The sequence below is a fragment of the Corythoichthys intestinalis genome, chromosome 13, assembly GCF_030265065.1.
Source record: "Corythoichthys intestinalis isolate RoL2023-P3 chromosome 13, ASM3026506v1, whole genome shotgun sequence".
NCBI classification, from domain to species: domain Eukaryota; kingdom Metazoa; phylum Chordata; class Actinopteri; order Syngnathiformes; family Syngnathidae; genus Corythoichthys; species Corythoichthys intestinalis.
This window is the reverse complement of record NC_080407.1, coordinates 27,953,004-27,977,911: the sequence shown is the minus strand read 5'-3', so window position 1 is coordinate 27,977,911 and position 24,908 is coordinate 27,953,004. Positions and strand designations below refer to the sequence as shown.

At 41.9% G+C, this 24,908-nt stretch overlaps 1 protein-coding gene across 1 annotated transcript; it reads right to left on the bottom strand.

The window, feature by feature from the left end:
* Window positions 1–1,787: 1,787 nt before the first annotated feature.
* On the bottom strand, window positions 1,788–24,660 carry LOC130927900 (gastrula zinc finger protein XlCGF26.1-like). Its single transcript, XM_057854012.1, has 2 exons — window positions 23,781–24,660; window positions 1,788–8,971 (listed from the first exon to the last, which is right to left on the bottom strand). Exons 1-2 carry the CDS (start codon window positions 23,812–23,814, stop codon window positions 7,224–7,226), a joined length of 1,782 nt encoding a protein of 593 aa, XP_057709995.1. The 5' UTR covers window positions 23,815–24,660; the 3' UTR covers window positions 1,788–7,223.
* Between the last annotated feature and the right edge of the window lie 248 nt (window positions 24,661–24,908).

Genomic DNA, 24,908 nt, shown 5'->3' with positions numbered 1-24,908 from the left:
GATCAATATCTGCAATAAAAAAAGAATGACGTACTATTTTTGTTTATATGTACATACATTGTAGTTTTTCCTTGAGTAGTGAACCAAACATACACATGGAAACTGGTGTTTAAACTTTGGTGACTTTATTAAATTGAATTTTCTCCTAAGAAAACCAATTTAATAAAATGTCTTGGGCCCAACATAAAAGAGGTTAACATAACAAGAGGCTTCAACCAAACTGACCTCCAGACCCATCTCTGGGACTGCTTAAATAAGGACAGACTACTAACGACCACCTGAGGAAGGTATGACAAAATTACAATGACATACATTAACTTCAAACAATACATTACATACATACATTAACTTCAAACTAGGGCTGTCAAACGATTAAAATTTTTAATCGAGTTAATTACAGCTTAAAAATTAATTAATCCCAATTAATCGCAATTCAAACCATCTCTAAAATATGCCATATTTTTCTGTAAATTATTGTTGGAATGGAAAAATAAGACACACGACGGATATATACATACAACATACTGTACATAAGTACTGTATTTGTTTATTGTAACAATAAATCCACAAATGGCATTAACATTCTTTCTGTTAAAGTGATCCAAGGATAGAAAGACTTGTAGTTCTTAAACGATAAATGTTACAGTTACAAGTTATAGTAATTTTATATTAAAACCCCTCTTCATATTTTCGTTTTAATAAAATTTGTAAAATTTTCAATCAAAAGTAGAGTTAATATAATAATAAGAGGAATAAAAATAACAATAATAAAAATAGAGTGACCAAATTCTAAGTTTTACGTGTATTTTGCATAGCTATTTTGATATGGAATGCCAGTTCATTTTTCATTGTTGTTTAACTGTGTGTCAGAATAGGGCCTCATTAATATAGACTGAAGTGCTTTTCTTTTTGTGAACATTATTTTTGGGGGAGAGATAGGAATATTATTTTTGTTGTGCTTTCACTAAACGAAACTTACAGTGGATATGGAACGGCGCTGCCTCCAAGCGGCCGGTGGCATTCTCTTCACTCTTAATGTCCATAAACGGCCTCATATGATGCAAACTTTTTGAGGCAATATGCGAGATGGTCATTCACCCAAGCGCCAGCAGAGGGCGGCAAAACTCCATAACAACAAGTGAGCGTTTCAGTGTACTGTCATTTAAATCTGTCGGAGCGGGACATCTGCGTTAATTGCGTCAAATATTTTAACGTGATTAATTTAAAAAATTAATTAACGCCCGTTAACGCGATAATTTTGACAGCCCTACTTCAATCAATAATCAACTAATGAAAATTTGACCTAAAATGTCATAATTAAATCAACTTAAATATCCCCCCTTCAGAATGGTAAGTGCCACATCCTAAACAGCCATCCATCCATCCATCCATTCATCCATCCATCCATCCATCATCTTCCGCTTGCTCCAAGGTCAGGTCGCAGGGGCAGCAGTTTTAGCAAGGAAGCCCAGACTTCCCTCTCCCCAGCCACTTCACCGAGCTCCTGCGGCAGGATCCCGAGGCGTTCCCAGGCCAGCCGGCAGTCTCTCCAGCATGTCCTGATCTTCCCCAGGGCCTCCCGCCAGTGGGACATGCCCAGAATACCTCTCCAGGGAGGCGTCCAGGAGGCATCCTAACCAGATGCCCGAGCCACCTCAGCTGGTTCCTCTCAACGCAGAGGAGTAGCAGCTCGATGCTGAGTCCCTCCCGGATGACTGAGCTTCTCACCCTATCTCTAAGGGAGAGCCCGGACACCCTGTGGAGGAAACTAATTTCGGCCACATGTATCTTTCGGTCACGACCCACAGCTCGTGACCATAGGTGAGGGTAGGAACGTAGATCAACTGGTAAATCGAGAGCTTTGCCTTTCGGCTCAGCTCCTTCTTCACCACTACGGTCCGGTGCAGAGTACGCATTACTGCAGACACTGCACCGATCCGCCTGTCGATCTCCCGCTCCCTCCTACCCTAACTCATGAACAAGACCCCAAGGTACATGAACTCCTCCACTTGGGGCAGGATCTCATCCCCGACCCGGAGAGGGCACTCCACCCTTTTCCGACTGAGGACCATGGTCTAGGATTTGGAGGTGCTGATCTTCATACCAACCGCTTCACACTCAGGTGCGAACCGCTCCAGTGAGAGTTGGAGGCCATGGCCTGATGAAGCCAAAAGCACCACATCATCTGCAAAAAGCAGAGATGCAATGCGGAGGTCACCAAACCGGAACCCCTCAACGCGTCGGCTGCGCCTAGAAATTCTGTCCATAAAAATTATGAACAGAATCGGTGACAAAGGGCAGCCTTGGCGGAGTCCAACCCTCACTGGGAACGAATTCGACTTACTGCCGGCAATGCGGACCAAACTCTGACACCGGATGTACAGGGACCGAACAGCCCTGACCAAGGGGCTCAGTACCCAGTACTCCCGGAGCACCCCCCACAGGCACATGGTTGAACGCCTTCTCCAGATCCACAAAACACATGTAGACTGGTTGTGCCATCTCCCATGCACCCTCGAGAATCCTGCCGAGGGTGTAGAGCTGGTGCACTGTTCCACGGCCGGGACGAAAACCACACTGCTCCTCCTGGATCAGAGATTCGACTTCCCGACGGACCCTCCTCTCCAGTACCCCTGAATAGACTTCACCAGGGAGGCTGAGGAGTGTGATCCCTCTATAATTGGAACACACCCTCCGGTCCTCCTTCTTAAAAAGGGGGACCACCAACCCGGTATGCCAATCCAGAGGCACTGTCCCAGATGTCCACAGGATGTTTTGGAGGCGTGTCAGCCATGACAACCCCACAACATCCAGAACCTTTATGAACTCTGGGCGGATCTAATCGACCCCCGAGGCCTTGCCACCGAGTAGCTTTCCAACCACTTCAGTGACTTCAACCCCAGAGATCGGAGAGCCCACTTTGGAGTCCCCAGACTATGCTCCCTCAAAGGAAGGCGTGTCGGCGGAATTGAGGAGGTCTTCGAAGTATTCTCCCCACCCAGCTGCGGTCGTTACCTCAAATTAGAAATCAAAATCCACTAAACATTCAAATATTAACTAAAGTGTGCATCCATTCGAAAATATATGCCCAAAAAATATCACATAAGTCATTAACTAAATCTTGAAATACTAAATTGTGGTGGTAGTGGTAGCCACCACACCTTGTAACAACAAAATCCGTGTCACCCTTTCTGCATTCGGCAACTGTAATATTATTTGTAATTTCACCTCATTTTGGTCACTCAAGTGGCCGGCGAGGTAGATCCATACTGGCTCTTTAAAGCTGGACGCCGTTTAAAACATTCCAATTCCAACCATACATATAGGCACTTCCAGGAGTTCACGCACAGCACAGCAAAGTCTCAGAGTCTCATCTACGTCGTGCTTAACCCATTTTTGGTGATTCTGTGGGTTCCTCTGGTTTAATTTTGCCATTTTTACGCAACACATTGCTTACTTCAGCCGCACTTCATGTTGTTCTGTCTAAACCAGAAGTTCGGAGCAGAAATGATCAAAGATGGCGCCGCCCATGTTTTGCTCAGGAAACTTGTCTATATCATAATTGTCCATAGTTATTTAATGACATCCTTTATGAAAGATTTGTAATTTTTGTAATTTTGGGTCTACTATTTCAAATATGTAAAAAGTGTAGTTTGAAAGGAGGAGTGTATTATATATAATGGCACTCAAACCCTTTACAGGTCCGGTCCCATTTTGTCCAATTTTGCATGCCTTTGATGTTGCCTTTATCCTTCAAAGAAAAAAATTGTTCACAATGGTCTGGTAGGTCCTTTTTTACAGGACACCATAACTTTCACGTCCAAGCTGTTGTTTTCTTAACCACCCATTTATAATCAACATTTTGGAACATTTGTAATATTGATGTCCCATTGACAACCAAACATTCTCAACGAAATGTTTTGTAGTGTGATAATATTTATTCAACTTCTTAGGATAAACAACCAAAAGAAAAATAATACAAATGCTTTTATATTTGATAATTCAACAGAAATCATAGTTTTTTGCCGTCACACGTTATGGTCAAAACATGTTATATACAGCCGACCAACAGTACAAAATAGTGAAAAAAAAAAATATATATATACAGTGGTACCTCTACATACGATCACTTCGACACACGATCTTTTCGACATCCGACGTAAAATTTGAGCCGCCATTTGTTTCTACATCCGACGAGTTGCTCGAAATACGACGACATGACAGCACTGCAAACGAACACACGGTGGATTTTCTTGTGTGAGAAATCAACACAGTTTTCAAAAAAAGTTGATACAGTTGGAGAAACAAGGAAAAAAGTGATGCTTACCTTTGAAATGAAGATGCAAGTTATAGAAAAATATGAGCTTGGGGTGCGCGTCCCTGAACTGGCTCAACAATACAGCTCCATGGTCCTCTTCCGACCACCGTTCGCCACTATTTATAAGTTAAGGTGACAATTATTATTGTGGTAACATTGCCAAGGAAATCGCCAGCTTCGTCACGTTTTTATCATTTATTTAAGAACTTATCCAACACAAAACGCCCATTGTCTTAAGCAGTTGACTGCTCTCAAGAAAACGAAAGTATTATCTCTACCGCACCGACCTATCTCACTGTGACGTCACCTTCGCGGTGCGTTCAGGGACAGTAAAAAGTGTCCGCCATATTAGAATCCAATTCGTTACATTATTTACAGGAATAATTATTAATTCTTCTTCTTATTATTATATTATTCTGACTTATTTATTTATAACTTATTTGTTTTTCTATGTTTAATTGCCATTTGTAACAGTGCCAGCAGTATTTATTAAGAATTTAGTGTATGTTTTTAGGCTTTGGAACGAATTAATGGAATTATAATGTATTCCTATGGGAAAATCCTGCTCGACATACGACCATTTCGACTTACAAACAAGGTCCTGGAACGGATTAAATTCGTATGTAGAGGTACCACTGTACAGCTGTACTTCGATATACGATCGCTTCGACACACAATCTTTTCAACATCAGATGGAAAATTTGACTCATTTGTTTCTACATCCGATGACATGCTCGAAATACGATTTATGACAGCACCGCAGTTTGTTTTGCTGTAAGACGGATTTTCTTGGGAGAGAAATCAACACTGGTTCCAAGAAGGTTAGCGCAGGCGGTGAAAAAAATGTAACGCTTACCATTGAAATGAATATGGAATGAAAGGGAAAAAAATGAGCGTGGTGTGCGCATCCGTGAACTGGCTCGGCAATACGGCCGTTGAATGTCTACGATCTCGACGGTCCTCCTTCGACTTCCTATCCCCAGTCTTTATAAGGAGACCATTGTTATTGTGGTCATATCGACAAAGAAATGGTCAGCTTCATCAGGTTATTAATCATTTCAGAACTTGTGCAACACAACAAGCCTACTATCCGCCGCAGTTGATGCCGACAACAACACATTAAAAGAGAAAGTAAAATCTCTACCGCGCTCCGTTTGCACACTCGTGTCAACATGTCTCTCTTCTTGGCTCGCAAACTCATTAGACGAAACCAACGACAAATCTGGCCCATCCTCTTCTTCGAGTTGATGAAATAATGCATCAGCTAAACCCTAAATTTGGTTTTTGATTCATTCCGCACGTTTTATAGTCGCTCCCTCAATCCAACCGGCTCTCGCTCGCTACCTCGACTCCCTCTCCTTCGGTGGTGCCTCACTCGGCAATTTATTCAAAATGTTGACATTACGGCCGTCCTTCATGACCTCACAACGGCTCCTGGTATTTATGGTCTTTCGTGGTGCTTTCGGTTTAGAAAAGGTAAGAAATGATGGAAATATGGTGATTAACATGCAGTACATGCAGCGTTTTAATGTTTATTTATGAGGCCAATAAAACTATAAAACTCAAATGACATTATTTCCCCTTTTACTTGGTGGGTGGATTTAAAGTAAAAACGTAAGTGAACCTCAACTTCCGCACTTTTAAATGAGACCAACCACCGGCACGTGGGTGACGTCATTACAATGTGACAAAGCTTCAAAGATGACATGCGCGCAGGACGCGTGGGCGCGTTCCATGACTTTCAAGGGTTCATTTGAGCGTTAAATCAGCTGAGACAATACTTTTGGCAATAGTGTGAACTCACATCATAAAAAGATTGGAAAAAGAATGTGTAAGGCACCAAAAGTACCAATCCTCAACAGGATTTGAGGAAGCTCTACAAGTGTCGTTTTCGTTAACAAAGACAATAACGAAAATATTTAGTCGACGAACGATATTATCATGACGATGTCATGACAATGACGAGCTAAGAACGTGGCTTGGGAGACTACAACATAACAAGACGGATGCCAGTTTTCGTCTGACGAGAAGACAATGAGACCAAAATGCCACATAGTTTCAGCAATATGTTCACAATGCTTGAGTCAGTGTGACAACTTCATATTGTATGTGGAGTACGTCAGCTTGCATCGTAGCAGTGTTTAGGTCGTGTCAGTCACGCTGCGCCTTTCCCTCACGCTCCTCACTGGAGTTTATGTGTTTCAAGCTGGGCTGCGCTCCATCTCCCTAATTTGGAAACACGTGGTAAGATTAGTTTTATTTTGGCAAGAAAAGAATATTCAGTGTTGCTTTAGCCTTTTAAAGTCTGTATGGCGTAATAACCACACACCAAATGAACTTGTTGCATTAGCATAGCATTCAGTTTTGCATTACAATCAGCTTTAGGGTCGCAAGCATCCTCCAAAATAATCACTTGTAAAAAAAAATTTTTTTTTTTTTTTTTTTTTTTACATACAGTTCGTGGCTTGTAAGTCGGTTTGAGTGACATTAATGTACTAATCTTATTTTCCTGCTGAGTATGTATTATCATCACAAAGTTGTTTTTTTTCCTTTCTAGACGCTACAGTATGTGCTTGTCTGTCTATGTTCATTCAAAATTGATGAAAACCTTTATTTTTGGACATAAACTTTTGAATTTTTAAGACAAAAAGGTTAAGTAGCTGTCGACTAAAATTAGATGAAGATGACCTCAAATGACAAATATAACTAAGACTAATAGTCTTTTGGATGTAAATACTTAAGACGAAAATTAAACGCGGTCAAAAACAACACTGCTCTACAGAATACAATCGTTCTGTCTGCAAAATCTAATGAAGCTTGAATGGATGAGAGGCCAATCAGTCACGGGCCACTGCTTCTCACCCCAGCACATGCGTCTCTTCCAGGTTAATCCTTGACCACAAACTCAGCAAGAAAAAGGCTTTTCGCTAGTGTGTTTTATTGTGTGCCTTTTTAAGGAGCTCTCGCAACTGAATCCTTGACCACAAACTGAACAGGAGAAAGGTTTTTCTCCAGAGTGAGTTCTTGAATGTAATTTTAAGGTGCTTTTGTGACTGAATCCTTGACCACAAACTGAGCAGGAAAAAGGTTTTTCGCCAGTGTGGGTTCTTATGTGCACTTGTAAGGCACTCTTTTGACTGAATCCTTGACCACAAACTGAGCAGGAAAAAGGTTTTTCTCTTGTGTGGGTTCTTACATGTCTTTTTAAGGTTTGCTTTTCGGTAAATCGCTTAGCACAAACTGAGCAGGAAAAAGGTTTTTCGCAAGTGTGGGTTTTCGTGTGAAGTTGTAAGGCACTCTTTTGACTGAACCCTTGACCACAAATTGAGCAGGAAAAAGGTTTTTCCCCTGTATGGGTTCTTCTGTGTCTTTTCAAGTTTTGCTTTTCTACGAATCCTTGACCACAAAATGAACAGGAAAAAGGTTTTTCGCCAGTATGAGTTCTTGTGTGTCTTTTCAATTGTTGCTTTTGAATGAATCCTTGACCACAAACTGAGCAGGAAAAAGGTTTTTCGCCAGTATGGATCCTTTTGTGTGTTATTAAGGTGTAATTGCAACTAAATCTTAGACCACAAACTGAGCAGGAAAAAGGTTTTTCGCCAGTATGGGTTCTTGTGTGTTGTTTTAACTGTTGCTTTACAGTGAATCTTTTACCACAAACTGAGCAGGAAAAAGGTTTTTCCCCAGAGTGGATTCTTGTGTGTATTCTCAAGTTTTCCTTTATAGTGAATCTATGACCACAAACTGAACAGGAAAAAGGTTTTTCTCCAGTGTGGGTTCTTGTGTGTGTTATTAAGGTGCGATTGGAACGGAATCTTTGACCACAAACTGAGCAGAAAAAGGGTTTTTCCCCAGTGTGGGTTCTTGTGTGTATTTTCAAGTCTTGATTTTGAGCGAATCTTTGACCACAAACTGAGCAGGAAAAAGGTTTTTCGCCAGTGTGGGTTCTTGTGTGTCTTTGCAAGTGTTGTTTTTGAACGAATCCTTGACCACAAACTGAGCAGGAAAAACGTTTTTCACCAGTATGGGTTCTTTTGTGTATTTTTAAGGAGCTCTTGCAACTGAATCCTTGACCACAAACTGAGCAGGAAGATGTTTTTTCACCAGCATGGGTTTTCGTGTGTCGTTTTAAGGATCCCTGCCTCGTGAATCTTTGACCACAAACTGAGCAGACAAAAGGTTTTTCGCTAGTGTGCTTCCTCATATGCATACGACAAGTATACTTATTAGCAAAGGTTTTGCCACACTGAGAGCATTTGCAGAGTTTGCTGTCACTGTGAGATGTCTTATGACCGACATCATTGGAAGGTGAGTGTGACGTTGCGCCATTTCCGTCTGATACAGCAATGAAAATGTTTGCTTGCAATCCTTGCATTGAGCTGCTGCTGGCGCCGCTTGGAAGCTCCGCCCCTCTGCTGGTCTCACTCAGACCATCTTCACTCTTCAAGGGTTCACCAGTCCACCAGGTGATACCTTCCTCCTCTTTATCGCATGGCAGCTCCTCCTCTTCTTTTTTGATTGGAAGTTGCTCTTCTCTCTCCTTTTGTTGACAGGGCTCTGGCTCCTCCTCTTTGATTCTGGGGAGCTCAACATCCTCTTTAACGCCAGAAGATTCTGGGTCATGCCGCTCATCAACAAGATATTTTCTGAAACCTGCAAGACACAAAAAAACCATTGAAATATTTTATGGACTTGAAATCAAATCACACTGCCATGTGGTCCTCCTTATCCTCACAGTAAAACTGTTGATTGATAATAATAAATAAGCAAAATAATAAACTGGCAGATTGACTCAAACATATATAAACAACAATAGCTGCCTGCTAAAAAATAAAATTAAAACAAATACTTTCTCAAGCCAATTATCACCTAATTGGAGATCTTTAAACCAATTATGGACAAGTTTCCTTAGCGAAACATGGGCACGCCATCTGACATTTTCTACTACAAACTTCTGGTTTAGACTGAACAACATGAATTGCGGCTGAAGTAAGCAGTCTTTAGACACAGTTAAACTAAACAGAGGAATCCATGGAATCTCCAAAAATTGATTTAGCACAATGTAAATGAGGCTCCGGCACTTTCTGTGCTGTGCGTGGTTGTTTGAACTCCTGGAAGCACCTATATTATATATACCTATATACCTTTTCCATTTCAATATACAGTGTACTAATACAGTGGGGCAAATAAGTATTTAGTCAACCACTAATTGTGTGAGTTCCGCCACTTGAAAATATTAGAGAGGCCTGTAATTGTCAACATGGGTAAACCTCAACCATGAGACACAGAATGTGGAAAAAAAAAAAAACAGAAAATCACATTGTTTGATTTTTAAAGAATCTATTTGCAAATCATGGTGGAAAATAAGTATTTGGTCAATACCAAAAGTTCATCTCAATACTTTGTTATGTACCCTTTGTTGGCAATAACGGAGGACAAACGTTTTCTGTAACTCTTCACAAGCTTTTCACGCACAGTTGCAGGTATTTTGATCCATTCCTCCATGCAGATCACCTCTAGAGCAGTGATGTTTTGGGGCTGTCTTTGGGCAACACGGACTTTCAACTCCCTCCACAGATTTTCTATGGGGTTGAGATCTGGAGACTGGCGAGGCCACTCCAGGACCTTGAAATGCTTCTTAAGAAGCCACTTTGTTGCCCTGGCTGCGTGTTTGGGATTATTGTCATGCTGGAAGACCCAGCCACGTCTCATCTTCAATGCCCTCGCTGATGGAAGGAGATTTTCTCTCAAAATCTCTTGATACATGGCCCCATTCATTCTTTCCTTTACACAGATCAGTTCTCCTGGTCCCGTTGCAGAAAGAAAGCCCCAGAGCATGATGTTTCCACCGCCATGCTTCACAGTGGGTATGGTGCAATTCAGTATTCTTTTTCCTCCAAATACGAGAACCTGCGTTTCTAGAGCTGGGAATCTTTGGGCACCTAACGATTTGATTACGATTCAGAGGCTCCGATTCGATTATAAAACGATTATTGATGCACCCGCCTTTTTTTTTTTTTGAAATGTTTTGTACATTAGTTCCAAAATTGTTCAAAAATACTCTCAGGCTAAGCCAAACTACAATTTCAGTATCAAGTTAAAATATAACAGTAAACAAATATACAAAAATAACAGTAAATAAAAAAACTCCAGTCCCCATTCTGTATCAGCAGCTTTAAACTACATTCAATTAATTTAATGTTGTGAATCAACCGTTAAAGTTGTTAAAATTGCTCCCGTTATTCCATAATTTCCCTTTTGTCTACTTTCGACATGTGAAAGTTTTACTATTTTAAAGATAGATTCAAGTCAATATTTTACCGATTTAGGAGTATTTTAGATAAAAAAGTTAATTAGGTTCGCTTGGAAAGTTCGCTACAACAGCCTTGCAGGGAAGTGTACTGCTTTAAGATGGCGGTTGTTTACTAACGCCCGCATCTAGCTTTCTGTAGATGTGCTGCTAACGCTACCGAATCTATATTGCATCTAGTCCTATATAAATGATATCTACCATAACATTATGTTGATGTACTTTGTAGCAGCTTTTCGGCAGCAGTCAGGTATGTTGTTGTGTTTTTTTATCTCGTGGGATGAGTTGAGCTAGAGCCGTGAGTTGAGCATTGGCATTACCCGAGGGGCCGGGTAATGAGAAGCATGATGTTTAGCTACTGTCGCTCTGTTCCTCATTGTGTTTTGAAGACCGCGCGGCGCGCTGAGTCTGTTGTACTTCCGCTTTACTTGGCATATTTCAATAATCGGAATTTGGATGTTTGTGAATCGTTCTCGAATCTTCCACGGCCGAATCGCGAATAATTTAAGAATCGGAAATTTTGCACACCTCTATGCGTTTCTACCAAAATGTTCTATTTTGGTTTCATTTGACCATAATGCATTCTCCCAGTCCTCTTCTGGATCATCCAAATGCTCTCTAGCGAACCGCAGACGGGCCTAGACGTGTACTTTCTTCAGCAGGGGGACACGTCTGGCAGTGCAGGATTTGAGTCCCTGGCGGCGCATTGTGTTACTGATAGTAGCCTTTGATACTGTGGTCCCAGCTCTCTGTAGGTCATTCACTAGGTCCCCCAGTTTGGTTCTGGGATTTTTGCTCATCGTTCTTGTTATCATTTTGACGCCACAGGGTGAGGAGGGAGTTGAAAGTCCGTGTTGCCCAACGACAGCCCCAAAAACATCACTGCTCGAGAGGAGAGCTGCATTGAGGAACGGGCCATAATACCAGCAACAGTGTGTGAAAAGCTTGTGAAGAGTTACAGAAAACGTTTGGCCTCTGTTATTGCCAACATAGGGTACATAACAAAGTATTGAGATGAACTTTTGGTACTGACCAAATACCATAATTTCCCGAGTATAAAGCGCAATTTTTTCCCCCAAAATCAACTTGTAAAATCATGGTGCGCATTATAAACTGGTACAGGGATGGAGACAAAAATATAAATATATCATATATATATATATATATATATAAAGACCGATTTTTTTTTTTTTTGACATGGCCATGTTGTGTTGAACAAACGTATGAGGCGATCCGTTGCCGACCATTACGGTACGCGACGTCACCATTTTGTTTCGGTCGTGGTGAGCTAGGGAAGGAGTCGGTGTATCAAACAACGGAACTTATCCACGTTGCTTTATTGACATTTAGGCTGCAACAAAATACGGTAGCAATGTCTGTCTCACATGCAACCCGCGGAATATAACTATCTTTCCGGCTGTTCCCTCAACGAAATACCTCCCTCCGGGAACTATACAACGTGCCAACATAAGTTCCGCTGGTAAATTCTGTTATAACACGTTACACGGTAATACTTCGCTCTGATTGGTCGAATGATTTCGTCTGTGTTCAATTCTGCTTTTTTCACTCTTCATAGAGCACAGAATTTAGTTTCTTGAACTCATTTGAGTCAACATTTGTTGCTATTTGCGTTTATTATTATTTCTGTGTCCGTCAACTATATCTGTCCCTCGGGAAACTCAAACCCAAATAACAATAGTTCCTCTTGTCACTCAACAGCGATGCGCGCTTTCGGTTTTCCGACTTCTAGCCTCACTTTTATTTTAAGGTATCTATGCATGGAAGAAACATTAATTCATCATGATAAAACAAGCAAGTTATACAGCAGCCTTTAAAAGAAAAGCCACATCTGTTTTGTTTTCTCCTGGATTCTGGTAAGTTGGAGAAGTTGTCAAATCATATTACTACCGTACATATTGTCAGTTTACGGTAGAGATGTCCTGATCCGATATTTGGATCGGATCGGACACCGATATGGGCAAAAAAATGCGCATCGGTATTGGATCGGCTGACACGGAGAAATTCCGATCCAGACTTCCGATCCAGTTTTTTTTTTTTTTTTTTTAAATCCGGTCCGGGTTTTCCAGCGCACCGATATACATAATCCATTCCAGTTTTTGCCTCGGTTTCCCTAAAATCCGGTCCGCATTTTACGGCACTCCTTCACCACACTACATTACCGTCTCCCAATTTACTGAGAGACCTTATCGGTAAAAATGTCAGCTGTGTGGGATCATTTCACCTTAAAGGACGACAAAGACGAAGAGGCAGAGTGCAACATATGCCACAATAAAGTCAAGCGTGGTGGTAAAGCTGTAAGACGTTTTAATACAACCAACCTAATCAAGCATTTAGCGACATACCACCACAAACAATATAAGGAGTATGTTAAGAAAACTGAAAACAAAAAAAAAGGTCCTACGCAACTAACACTGGCAGAAACTTTTGCTATGCGTGACAAACTGGCACTCGACAGTCCCAAAGCCCAGGGAATAACAAGAGTCATTGCCGAAGAATTCATTCTGAATGAACAGCCATTATCTCTCGTGAGTAAAGACGCACCATCCAACACTTTTATGCTGCATTCCAGAGAAGTGGGAAATCGGATTTATCCCACTCGGATGGTACCAGTTCCGACCTCAAAGCGTTCCAAGCAAATGTAAACAACACAGATGGCTGATCGCGACGAGGTTTTTTTTTTAAAAAATTTTGGCCATCCAAAGACATTTTGACCTCCAGCTAACCTGCCTTCCTATAAGCGATCAAATAGTAGAGGAAAAACGATGGCTGCGTTATTGCCCACACTGTAAACTGCCTTTTTTTAGTTACATCCTTTGCTGATCGTCAATATAAAAACATAGCACAACAAAGATAATTCACTGTATGAGAAAAAAATACATGGCGTCTCGAATGAACTTGATTTACTTCATTATTGTGTTATCATTCAATACGTTTTCTTGAGCGCCATTTTGTCTTGCTCAAGGACACTTAGACGAGTTCATCAGGGCGAAGAATCGAACCCACAACCTCCGGGTTGGGGGACAACTACTCTAACACTGAGCCAGGCCATGATGCCTCTCTTTTGTTCTCTAACTAAAGATCTGTCAGTCAAACCTTTCAGTAAGTTGTCTTATACAAGAAACCCACAAGGTAACACAGCGAGCACCTTCGACGGTCATTTGCTTTTCTTAGCTAAAATCACCTGAGGAATGAAGAGGCAAGATAGGTTTGAAAAAATTACGTATATCTAAGCTTTCAAAAGCGACAAAAACTACTGAGCAGGAACCAAGGATTGAAAATGTGGACCATGAAAAGCCAGAGAGCACCGCCAAAATGGTGAGCGGAGTTTCAATTTGCCCCACTAAAGACTCTAATTGTACAACAAATTTTGCACCCTTATAATATTTTGCTCCCACAGCTGTTGTGGTGGTGAATAAGCCCTCTTTCACATTCAATTGGATTCTCAATGCTATCCACAGGTGCTAAGTAAACAAGTAACATCGTAAACATACATGTTCCACACGAATATGGCGTAAGTTGATGCTTAACTACACGGCGAAGACATAAACAGGGATAGAGCAGCGTGCAGTTGTCGTGTACAGCTAACATGGCAGAATGTGTCTGAGAACTTTTTCTACATGTTAGTCCATGATCAAACATAAGTAAATATTCCTTTATTTTAAAAAAAGCTTGTAGTGCTTACTTTGTAACTGCTGTATTTGCGGCCATTTATAACACAAAGTTGTAATTTCTGATGGGGTGCAAAATTTGACAGTACACCTGTTGACACCGTCAGGCGAAGCATATTGAGTGGATGACAATCTTGGTGAAAAGTATAGCTGTCCTAAGAAGCCTGATTTAGAATTCCCCTCAAAAATGATGGGAAACAAACAAAAAAATAATAATTTATTATTATATTATTCTTGGAAATTAATTTTATTGCTGAAACTGCGTTTCGGGTTCATCTCGTTTTGTGCCCCACCACCCCAAAAGTCAAACTCCGCCTATGATTGGAACATATTCTCGGCTCTCCCGTTCGCCATCTGTGTTGTTGTAGAGATGACTTTCGGCGCGCAAGAGTGACGTTACTCGTTAAGAACACGTCACGCAAATGAACGAATCTGATTGGACGGTTGATTTTGTACTTGTTCGAGAGGCCGTTAACAGGCTGGGTCCCAGACAATTTCTCACAGTGTTTGAAAAATACAAGGTGAATAGTCTGGCGGTGCCAGGCAAGTGTCCTATTATGCGCGTTTTTTTGGCAATCAAATCAAACACACGACGTGCGGACAACTTTGTTTTTTATTAACACACGGCGCAAACACTTCCTCAACCTGTGGCTCTCTGCACTGTATGAAGGCTGTGCCGCGTAACATGAACAAAACATCACCGTGACCGTTGCGTTCAGGGTGCTTCGAAAAACATCCAATCAGAATATATGTTCAGGGTGCCTCGGAAAACATCCAATCAGAATATTACACATGGAACGCCATAGCAGAAGCTATGAGGGGAAAAGTTTTCATTTGCCAAGTTATTAAAGAGTATGTAGCGGCAATGGGGGTGTGAGACATCAATAGAACCGTTATGTGCCAAGATAACAAATACTGATAAAGTTAACAAAAAAATCAATCACATTAATGAACAATTATTGAAAATAGATCGAAAATGACGAACATTTCCGAAAGTGTTCCGGAAACAGCCGAATGGGGCGGGGACGTCACGACAAGTGATTGACAGTCGAGGCGGAGCCAGGTGCCATTGTTTTTTAATGACTAGAGAGAAGCGTTGGGGTTTGTTTGACCAAAACATCACAAAAATGGTTCAAAACTGCTGTGCTATGTGGTGTACAAATAGTTATTTATCGGAATATAGTATCCATGAGTTCCTGAACGCGAAAAAAAAAAAAAAGCTGGACTACGCCGACAATGGGTAAAGTTCGTCCGTGCAAAGAGGGCTAATTTTCTAGACCCAGCCTCCGGCACGGTTTTCTGTTATTTTCCACCTGAAAGCTTCTCGAACTATGGACAAGTGAAATCGGGTTTTGCTGCAAGATTGCTGCTCAAAGCAGATGCGGTGCCCACCCTACACCAGCCACCTAAATGTCCCGAGATATCAAGAAAGAGGACTAGCAAAGGAGGCTAAGGCTAAGCAAAGGAGGGGAGCAGCCAAGCTCGAAATGGCCAGAGTGAGTACTCTTTTATAATAAAAAAATATCACGCATTGGATGCAGGACTGGACACATGTATAAATTATCGCTCGTAAAATATATAGAACAAATCCTCTGATCCCATTCATATTTGTGTCTGGTGGCAGAGCGAAAAGCTATGATAGCGCAATAAATGATAATTATTCTATGCATTCCTTTATTTTGCAGTCACGGTATATCAGCTTCACAAAAAGAAATGCAAAACAAATCATTGGTGTTTCCCACACGATCTGCTGCCGATGTTTCATCAGTGTCATTGCTCCCCTCAATGACCGTTTCATTACGCTGCATTGGCGTTCGTTTGGGCTCAAATTGGTAACGTAAAACACCGATTAAAGCTTTGTAACTCTCCTCATCACCATTAGATGAACATTCGTTACGTCCTTCTACGTCGGATTCGTTGCTGAAACTAGAAACGAAATTGTCTGCCATCATCGCCGCCATTCAGTATCAAAGCACTGAGCCTTTTTTTTGTTGAAGAAACACCCCTCACTGTCAATTCTGAATTCTCTTTTATTGACAACGAGGGGTGTTTCTTCATGAGGGAACCTGGAATATGTGCAGGACGAACACAATGCATCAGCATAAACAGCTCAAAACACCGCTAATTCTCCCCTCACTAGAAGGAATTATATTGATGCAGACAGGCGCTGCCCCCCTAGTGGCCGGTGGCACTCTCTTCACTTGTCGTGACGTCACGCACACAATCTGCCAGATCTCGGGCGCCGGTCGTTTTAGCTTGACAATCGAGCCAAATTTCTCTCATTTTCTTGTGTGTAATTACACGAAGTGGCATGATATGAATACAAAAGGCATGCGTTTATGGATAAATGATGGAATATTAAAATTTTCCCAGGGCACTACATACCCTTTAAGTGCAATTTTTTTTTTCCTTGAAAAAGACATTTTATTTCTTCTGTGTTTCTGTGCGGTATTAATATTGTTCTTTTACTTAAGAGGCATGGTCTATTGTTTTTAGTTGTGATTTCTTACAAAGTATTTTTGAATTTAAGAGAAAACATTTATCGCGCTTAAATGTATTCTCACTGTGTTATTGTAAATTGGTTTTAAAAATTGGGGGGGGGGGGGTTAGGGCGCAATAATATCGCATATCGCAATATTAGATAAATTATCGCACACTAAAATTTGTTATCGCGACAGGCCTATATTGGATGTAAGTAACTGTAATCAGCTACGCATTTTACGTACATGTACTGTAGCTGAGAGCGATGACATTAGCCTGGCTAAACAAATATTTCAAATAGATATTTGCTCTGTTTCTTCCTGGAAAAAAATAATTGTGAAAAAAAACAAAACAAAACTCATTTGTCATGGTATGAAGCAATTTCGCCGCAGCATGACACGTTTGGACTGTCCGACTCTGATGTAGCCATATAGAATTCCACACAGATAAAGCTGTTAAAAAGTTGTGAAGGCCTGTGTTGCTTTTCACATATATAACCAACACCCCCCGCCTTAACCCCCTAGTGATAGTTAAAGAGCATACGACACGAGAAAAAAAGTCTTAAATGGCATTATTATGTGAATTAGAAGCATATTTTGAGACGATTCGACTATATAGAACAATTTAGCAAAGCGCAGATGACGAGAAATTAGTCTTTTAATCTGCCGGTTAGCCACGCCTACCATTATAGGGCTTTAGCGTCCCCAACAGGTGGATGACGTCAGCGGTAGACTGGGCTCATCGATTTTACTATTCAGCCCATTGAGGGGGATTTATTCAGAACGAGGAAAACGCGATGAAGAAAGCCGCAAAATGTCATTGTTTCGGTCTCTCTACTCCAATATTTTTACAGGATATTCTTTTTATCCAAGTATTTTTCCCCAATAGCTATATAAATGGCTTGAGAAGGACCAGTCAGCCCGTCGAGGGGGAACTATTCACAACGAGGAAAACGCGACGAAGAGAGCGGCAAAATGTCATTTTTTCTGTCTCTTTACGTCAATATTTTTACAGGATATTCTTTTTATCCAAGTATTTTCCCCAATTACTAAATAAATGGCATGGTCATGGCAAATAACAGTCTTGTGCTGAATGGAATATGAAATAATAAAAATGCATTTATTCAGGACGACATGGCAAAATTACTCCATAATGGTCAAAACTGTCGACTTCACCTTTACTGTTGCACCTCCCGAACGATATTTTATGACACCTAAATCGGACATATGTCATTTCCCTTCCCCGGCTTCGGAGAATGTAAACAAACCAGAAGGCGTGACAGCTAGCCGACATGCTAACCCGAACCGAGTGATGTTTCAAAGTCTTCAAAGCGGAAAATCACACATAACTATCCTGGATTATTTGACATGACGACCCGGTTGTCGATTGTCTTCGCGGATCGGCAAACCGCCCGGCGGAGAGCAATTTACAGTTCGTTCCCCGGAGGACGGCGGCTGGAGTTGTTGTGCAGCTAACGTGCTGCTGCTAATGAACATTAGGAGAGCTTTTTACATGCCTATCAATGATCAAACGTAAGTAGTCCTTCATTTAAAAGAAGTTTGTAGTGTTTACTTTGTAATCGCTGTATTCGTATTTGACATAATACAAAACAAGATGTTTACTCACTTCCTCGTAAGTCCAATGGTCCCACAGTAAATATCCACGGTGAATAGGAACCTTTTGAAACTCCAAAAAGGCGCATATGCCTCTCCCTCATACAGAATGATTTTTCTGCAGCCGTTTGGCTGGCGTGATGCAAAAAATAAACGTATTAATCCGCAAAATCAGCTGAATCCTTCGTCCTCATACACAACAGTACACTGTAGCGTGAAGAGGACGTCTTCTACCGTAAACGTCACAGCGCCCTCCTCCTCAATGGAAGACCGAATCCGGAAGTCACTCATTTTTATGGCGCGGGATTAAAAAAACTAAATAAAAATAGCGATCGCTTCCACACACATCCAAGCGGCCCATATCATTCAGGGGCATAAAATACCGCGTGTATTATGAAATAAACATGCTTTTTCGTGTCACATGCACTTTAATTAAAGGCGATGGAAGCGGATTGGAGGGCGGGAGGGAGGGGTGTGTGTATGCACGAATGTATCAGTACATGTGCGTGTTTGTAGACAAAATAAGGCCAGGTTCATACTGCAGCTCGTAATGCAAGAATCCGACTTTTTCATTTTTTTTTAGGTAGTAACTTGACGGTTCGAACAGGAGAAGTCGCATAAAAGTGGACCGCTTCAAATCTGATCTAGGTCACTTTCATATGTGGCTAAAATCCGATCTGGGGCACATTTTTCCAGAACGTTGATGCGGTCTGAACTGTCAAGTCCCCCAAATTTGAATTCATGCAGCAATTACATCAGCAAAGAGCAATAGAGACAGGGCGCTCCGGTAGCAGTGTAGCTGTGCATTAGCGCCTAGCTTTAACACGGCTTTTGGCAAAGAACCGGGCTTGACAACAGTCATTAAAAAAATAAAATGGGTTGAGGATAAGCCTGAGAATTCTCGGTTTTCTCTCTGCTCCAAATGAACAACATTTCAAGATCGCTTACACGGCCGAGAGTCTGGGCAAAGAGTCCGTAAGTGTGTGTGTCATGCAGGGACAGTGCGTGCATGCCATCAATCCATATAAATTTCAATATAATACTAAACGGGCATGATTTATGTATGTTATTTGTGTCCTGTCTTTGGAAATCAAAATATGATCACCCTTGAATGACGTTGAGCAAGCCTGTGTGGTCATTTGTTTTGATGCTCCTGCACATGCGGGTCAGTTTGCTCAGTGCATCTTGGACTGCGAATTTGTGCGCATGCGTGATACAGAGTTCCATCTGCCATGCCGACCCCGCTACATCCATAGAGGATCGGGTCGCCGGTTTGTTTTGTCAAATCTCGGTGACCATGCCGGACAAATTACATCCCTCTGGTCGGCAGTGCGCGCCATCGCTTCGAATGCTGTAGGTGGGGGTTCGTGCGGCTCGACGGCGAGAAAATCCGGAGTGGATCACAGCGTCCTTCGCCGACTAACTGGACCGGACTCTACAAGCCATTCCACACTGGAACTACTCAATGTGCAATCACTGTCTAACAAAGCTGGACTCATCCAAGATCATATCACAGGCAAGAAAATAGACATTCTCTGTCTTACTGAGACCTGGCAGCAGCCTGATGTTTATTCTGCCCTCAATGAGGCTTGCCCCCCTGGATATAACTACCTCAGTAAGGCCCGCACCACTGGCCGGGGGGGTGGCCTTGCTGTATTTCACCATAGCACCATCCAAACATCATTACTGTCTGTCCCACACGTCAACACTTTTGAACACCTGGTATTCAGCTGTAAACACATCAGTTCTCATCACACCACTTCTGCAACCATAGCAGTTATTTATCGCCCCCCAAAATCACATCCATCGTTCCTCTCTGAAGTTCATGATTTTCTCATTTCACTCTGCACCACACACTCTAACATACTGGTACTGGGCGATTTCAACATTCACATGGACTCACTTTCCTGTCGACTGGCTACAGAATTCAAACAGGTTCTGCACTGTCTCAATCTCCACCAATCTGTTGATGGTCCCACCCACACCAAGGGCCACACTCTGGACTTAGTCATTACAGATTCCATTCACATTTCAGATCTTCACATCCAGGACATTGGCATTTCTGACCACCATTCAGTCACCTTCAAATCCCTCTCTCTGCCCCCCTCACCAAACAACATCGTCATATATCCTTCAGGAATTTCAAGGATATCGACTCCACATCCCTCAGTCAGCACCTGCAGCTCCTTTCTCCTCCTCCAAATACATCAGTCACTGGACTCATGGATTATTACAACCACAATCTCCTGTCTATCCTTGACACTCATGCACCACTAAAAAACCGGACAGTCACCTTCACCCGTTCAGCTCCCTGGTTCACAGGGGAGCTGAGATCACTAAAAAGGACTGGCCGAGTCCTGGAGCGGGCCTATGTTACATCAGGGCTGTAGGTGCATAAGTTGGCCTACCGGGAACATCAACGGAAATATGCCAAAGAACTCTCCAAGGCCCGGTTAGCACACTACTCCAACATTATTAACAGTAACCCAGGTAACTCCAAACAACTCTTCACCACCGTCAAACACCTCCTCAAACCTCAAACTACAGCACACCACAACCAGACAGCTCACAGTGCAACAAATTCATGGACTTCTTCACTTCCAAAATACACAATATTCGCGCGTCTTTCCCCCACACTTACAGTTCTGTCACATTATGTGACATTGCACCCGTCACCCACGATCTGTCTCACTTTTCCCCCACAGTGCAGCAGGAGGTCGAGAAGGTCATCAGTAAATCCAAACCATCCACTTGCTCCCTAGACCCCTTCCCTTCCCCTCTGCTTAAAGCACACTGTCACTCCGTCAGTCACTTAATAACAACAATTATCAATCTTTCCCTTCAAACCGGGTATGTTCCGGCCACCCTCAAAACAGCTATCATCAAGCCCCTCCTCAAAAAAGCCACTCTTGATCCAGATCCTCTGTCAAATTATAGACCGATCTCCAATCTCCCCTTCATTTCCAAAATTCTTGAAAAAATTGTATCCATCCAACTTCACAACCACCTGAAATCAAACAGTTTATATGAAAAATTCCAATCTGGTTTTCGTCCATCCCACAGCACCGAGACAGCGCTCATCAGAGTCACAAATGACCTTCTGATGACCTCCGACTCCGGTTCTACTTCCCTCCTTATCCTTCTTGACCTCTCTGCTGCATTTGATACTGTTGATCATCACATCCTCCTTCACCGCCTCCAACACTATATAGGAATCTCTGGCACTGCCCTTCAGTGGTTTAACTCATATCTCACGGGAAGGACAGAGTTTGTAGCCCTGGGGGATGCTAAATCCCGCCCTAACACTGTCATCTGCGGAGTCCCCCAGGGCTCTGTGCTCGGTCCAACCCTCTTCACCATTTACATGTTACCCCTCGGTCGTGTCGTCAGCAGGCATGGAATACAATTCCATTGTTATGCTGACGACACACAGCTATATATCAAGGTCACTTCGTCCTCCACCCCCTCCTCCTCAGTTTCTCACCTTGACTCCTGCCTGGAGGAGATAAAGGCCTGGATGAGTGAAAACTTCCTGCAGCTGAACAGCTCCAAAACAGAAGCTATTCACATAGGTACTCCTCACCAGCTCCGTTCCGCCCCCATTTCCTCAGTCTCCTTTTTCGGCCACAAATTTTCCCTCTCCCCTTCTGTGACTAATTTGGGAGTCAGATTTGACCCCCATCTTAGCTTTAACAATCACATCAATACATTTGCAAAACCTCCTTCTTTCACCTCCGCAATATTGCCAAACTCCGGCCATCTCTCTCCCGTCCTGCTGCAGAGAGACTCGTCCATGCCTTTATCTCCTCCAGGTTGGACTATTGTAACGCACTCCTCATCGGGATCCCTGGCAAGAGCCTACAAAGGCTTCAGTATGTCCAAAACAGCGCTGCCAGGGTCCTGATGAGGGTGCGTAAACACGAGCACATCACCCCCATCCTTCACACCCTACACTGGCTCCCTGTTCACCTCCGTATTGAATTCAAAATCCTCCTTCACACCCATCACTGTCTACACGGTGTAGCCCCCACCTACCTCACCGAACTCCTCACATCACATAATTCAGCTAGAACCCGGTCAGGCCAACAGCACCGTCTACTCCCGCCCAGGACTCGGCTCAAGACTATGGGCGACAGGGCCTTTGCAGCTGCTGCTCCCCGTCTGTGGAACGCCCTCCCAGACCCCCTCAGAGCCCCGCAGACGGTGGATGCATTTAAAAAAGGACTAAAAACTCACCTTTTTAAAAAAGCTTATTCTAGCTAATTTTATTTGACTATCTTATTTTTATCTGATTGGTATCTGATTTTATCTGTGCTTCTGCCTGTTTTGCTTTTCCTCTTTTATTCTTAGTCTTTTTATTTATTTTATTTTTTTCTGGCGATGTGCACTTTGAGATTTGTTTTCAAATGTAAAGTGCGTTATAAATAAAATGTATTATTATTATTATTATTACTTGAACGGGCTCAACAGACAAAGGCAGTCTGAACGGCAATGCCAGAAAAACATATGACAAAAAAATAATCGTAACTGTGCATTAAGACCATGTGGTATGAACCTAGCCTAAGAGTCGACAAGTGTTCCGCAATTCCTTGCGGCGAGACGTCCTACACAATACGCAGTGCTGTTGCGCAAGCATTCGCACCCATGGGTACATCGGGTCAAAGCGCCAAGTACTCACTACTTTGGTTTTTATTGAGTTTTCTTATTACCTTTTCATTGCCTCAAAAACACTTTTTGAATGCATTTCACTTTCATACTTTTAACCATTGCGTTTTCTTGTGGTAACTTTAAAGCAGTGTTGATCTGTTGACCACATTAGTCATGTAGTGTATTTAAACCGTCCTTGATATACAGTGGAGAGAAACAAGTATTTGATACACTGCCAATGGGAATTGGCAGTGTATCAAATACTTGTTCTCCCCACTGTAACTACATTTAAGTATTTTGTTAAGGCATTTTTTTAGCATGTTCTGCCTGTATGCATCTCAACAAAACAAGCTGAAAGCACACTGTAGTACTTTGGGTGTCAAATTCAAAGAAAAATAGTTTTGACATGCAAGTTTTTTTTATTTCAAATTTGTTTTTGAATTAAAACACTTTTTTTTATTGAAGCGACATTTTTTGTTGCAAATATATATTTTGATTGAAGCAACTTTTTTTTTAATGATTGAATAATAATAACACAAATCCACCTCCATAATTGTCAACTTATAATTATAAACATTTTTGAAAGATAATTTTATTGCTGACACTGCGCTTCGGGGTCATCAACATGTTGTGCCCCCCCCCCCCGGCCCAAAAGTCAAACTCTGCCTATGCCGGAATCGGTCTGTTTTGTGCAGCATACGTATCATCGAAAGTGAACCAACCTTCTAGTCTGTGAAGAACAACCTTTGCGTGCATTATTTTGCACACAGTCGAGTCCTGGTGACGTGGGGGCTCCTCTTCTACTCCACAAAGTTCCTCCTAGAACTTTACTGCAGCCGCTGTCCTTCTCCCAGACATTTTCTGAACGCTTGACGACGTTACTTGCAGCTTTGTACAGCGGTTAGCCAGCTAGGCTAGGCTAAAGTAGGTCGCAAACCTTCAACGAGTGCTGAGACTTGAAGACTGATGTTTGATTCCGTAATGTGGCTAATGCCGGACACCTAGTCGAGGCTTCGTTTTAGTTAAGTGACTGAAATCGAGGGAAAAAAACAAGACGCGCACAAAGAGAACAATGTTCCATCTTGGTCAGTCTTTATCTTTTGAATTTCCGGCCAGCATTGCATGATGGGAAACACAGTCTCCAACCCAATCACACCGGTGTAGCCCAAATTACAACCTCGCTTTTAAGATAAAAATGTTTCTCTTATACAATTCAATTTATATTTTGACATGAATGAAAAATAAAACAACAACAACAGTGGGACCGTAGCGTTATCATTTCTCCTATAAGAAACACGGGAGATGTAGTTTTTCACAGGAATCATTCACTGCGTTCAGCCACGCCCTCTGGCGGTCAGCAGGGATGAAGGAGAACGATTGTACTATTTTCATTTCAAGAAATACAATAATGAATATCAGACGGAATTATTCATTATTAAATATATAAATTACATAATTGTCAATACAAATCACTGCAGAAGTAGAACTTTGACAATATTTTCCAGAGCCAGTTCAAAGTGCATTGTGAGAACAATTTTTCAAAGGATTGGTGTCAAATGCTGAGGCAAATCTACCTGTGACAAGTAAATGCCAGGACTCCAACTAACGTACTGTCACATAAATATGATGAGGAATTTTAAGAAAGTACTCTGTTGTGGCTATATCAGTGTTATTTAGCATATTTTCAAGTATTATTAAAACATGTGAGATACACAATTTATCTCTATATATCAGGGGTGCGGGGGGGGGGGTAATATGTTTACAAAAGATGCTGCTGCTGTAAAGCAGTTATTACTGTTGTACTTATTTTCAAGTTTTGATATTTTATACAATATGGATTTATTTTTTAG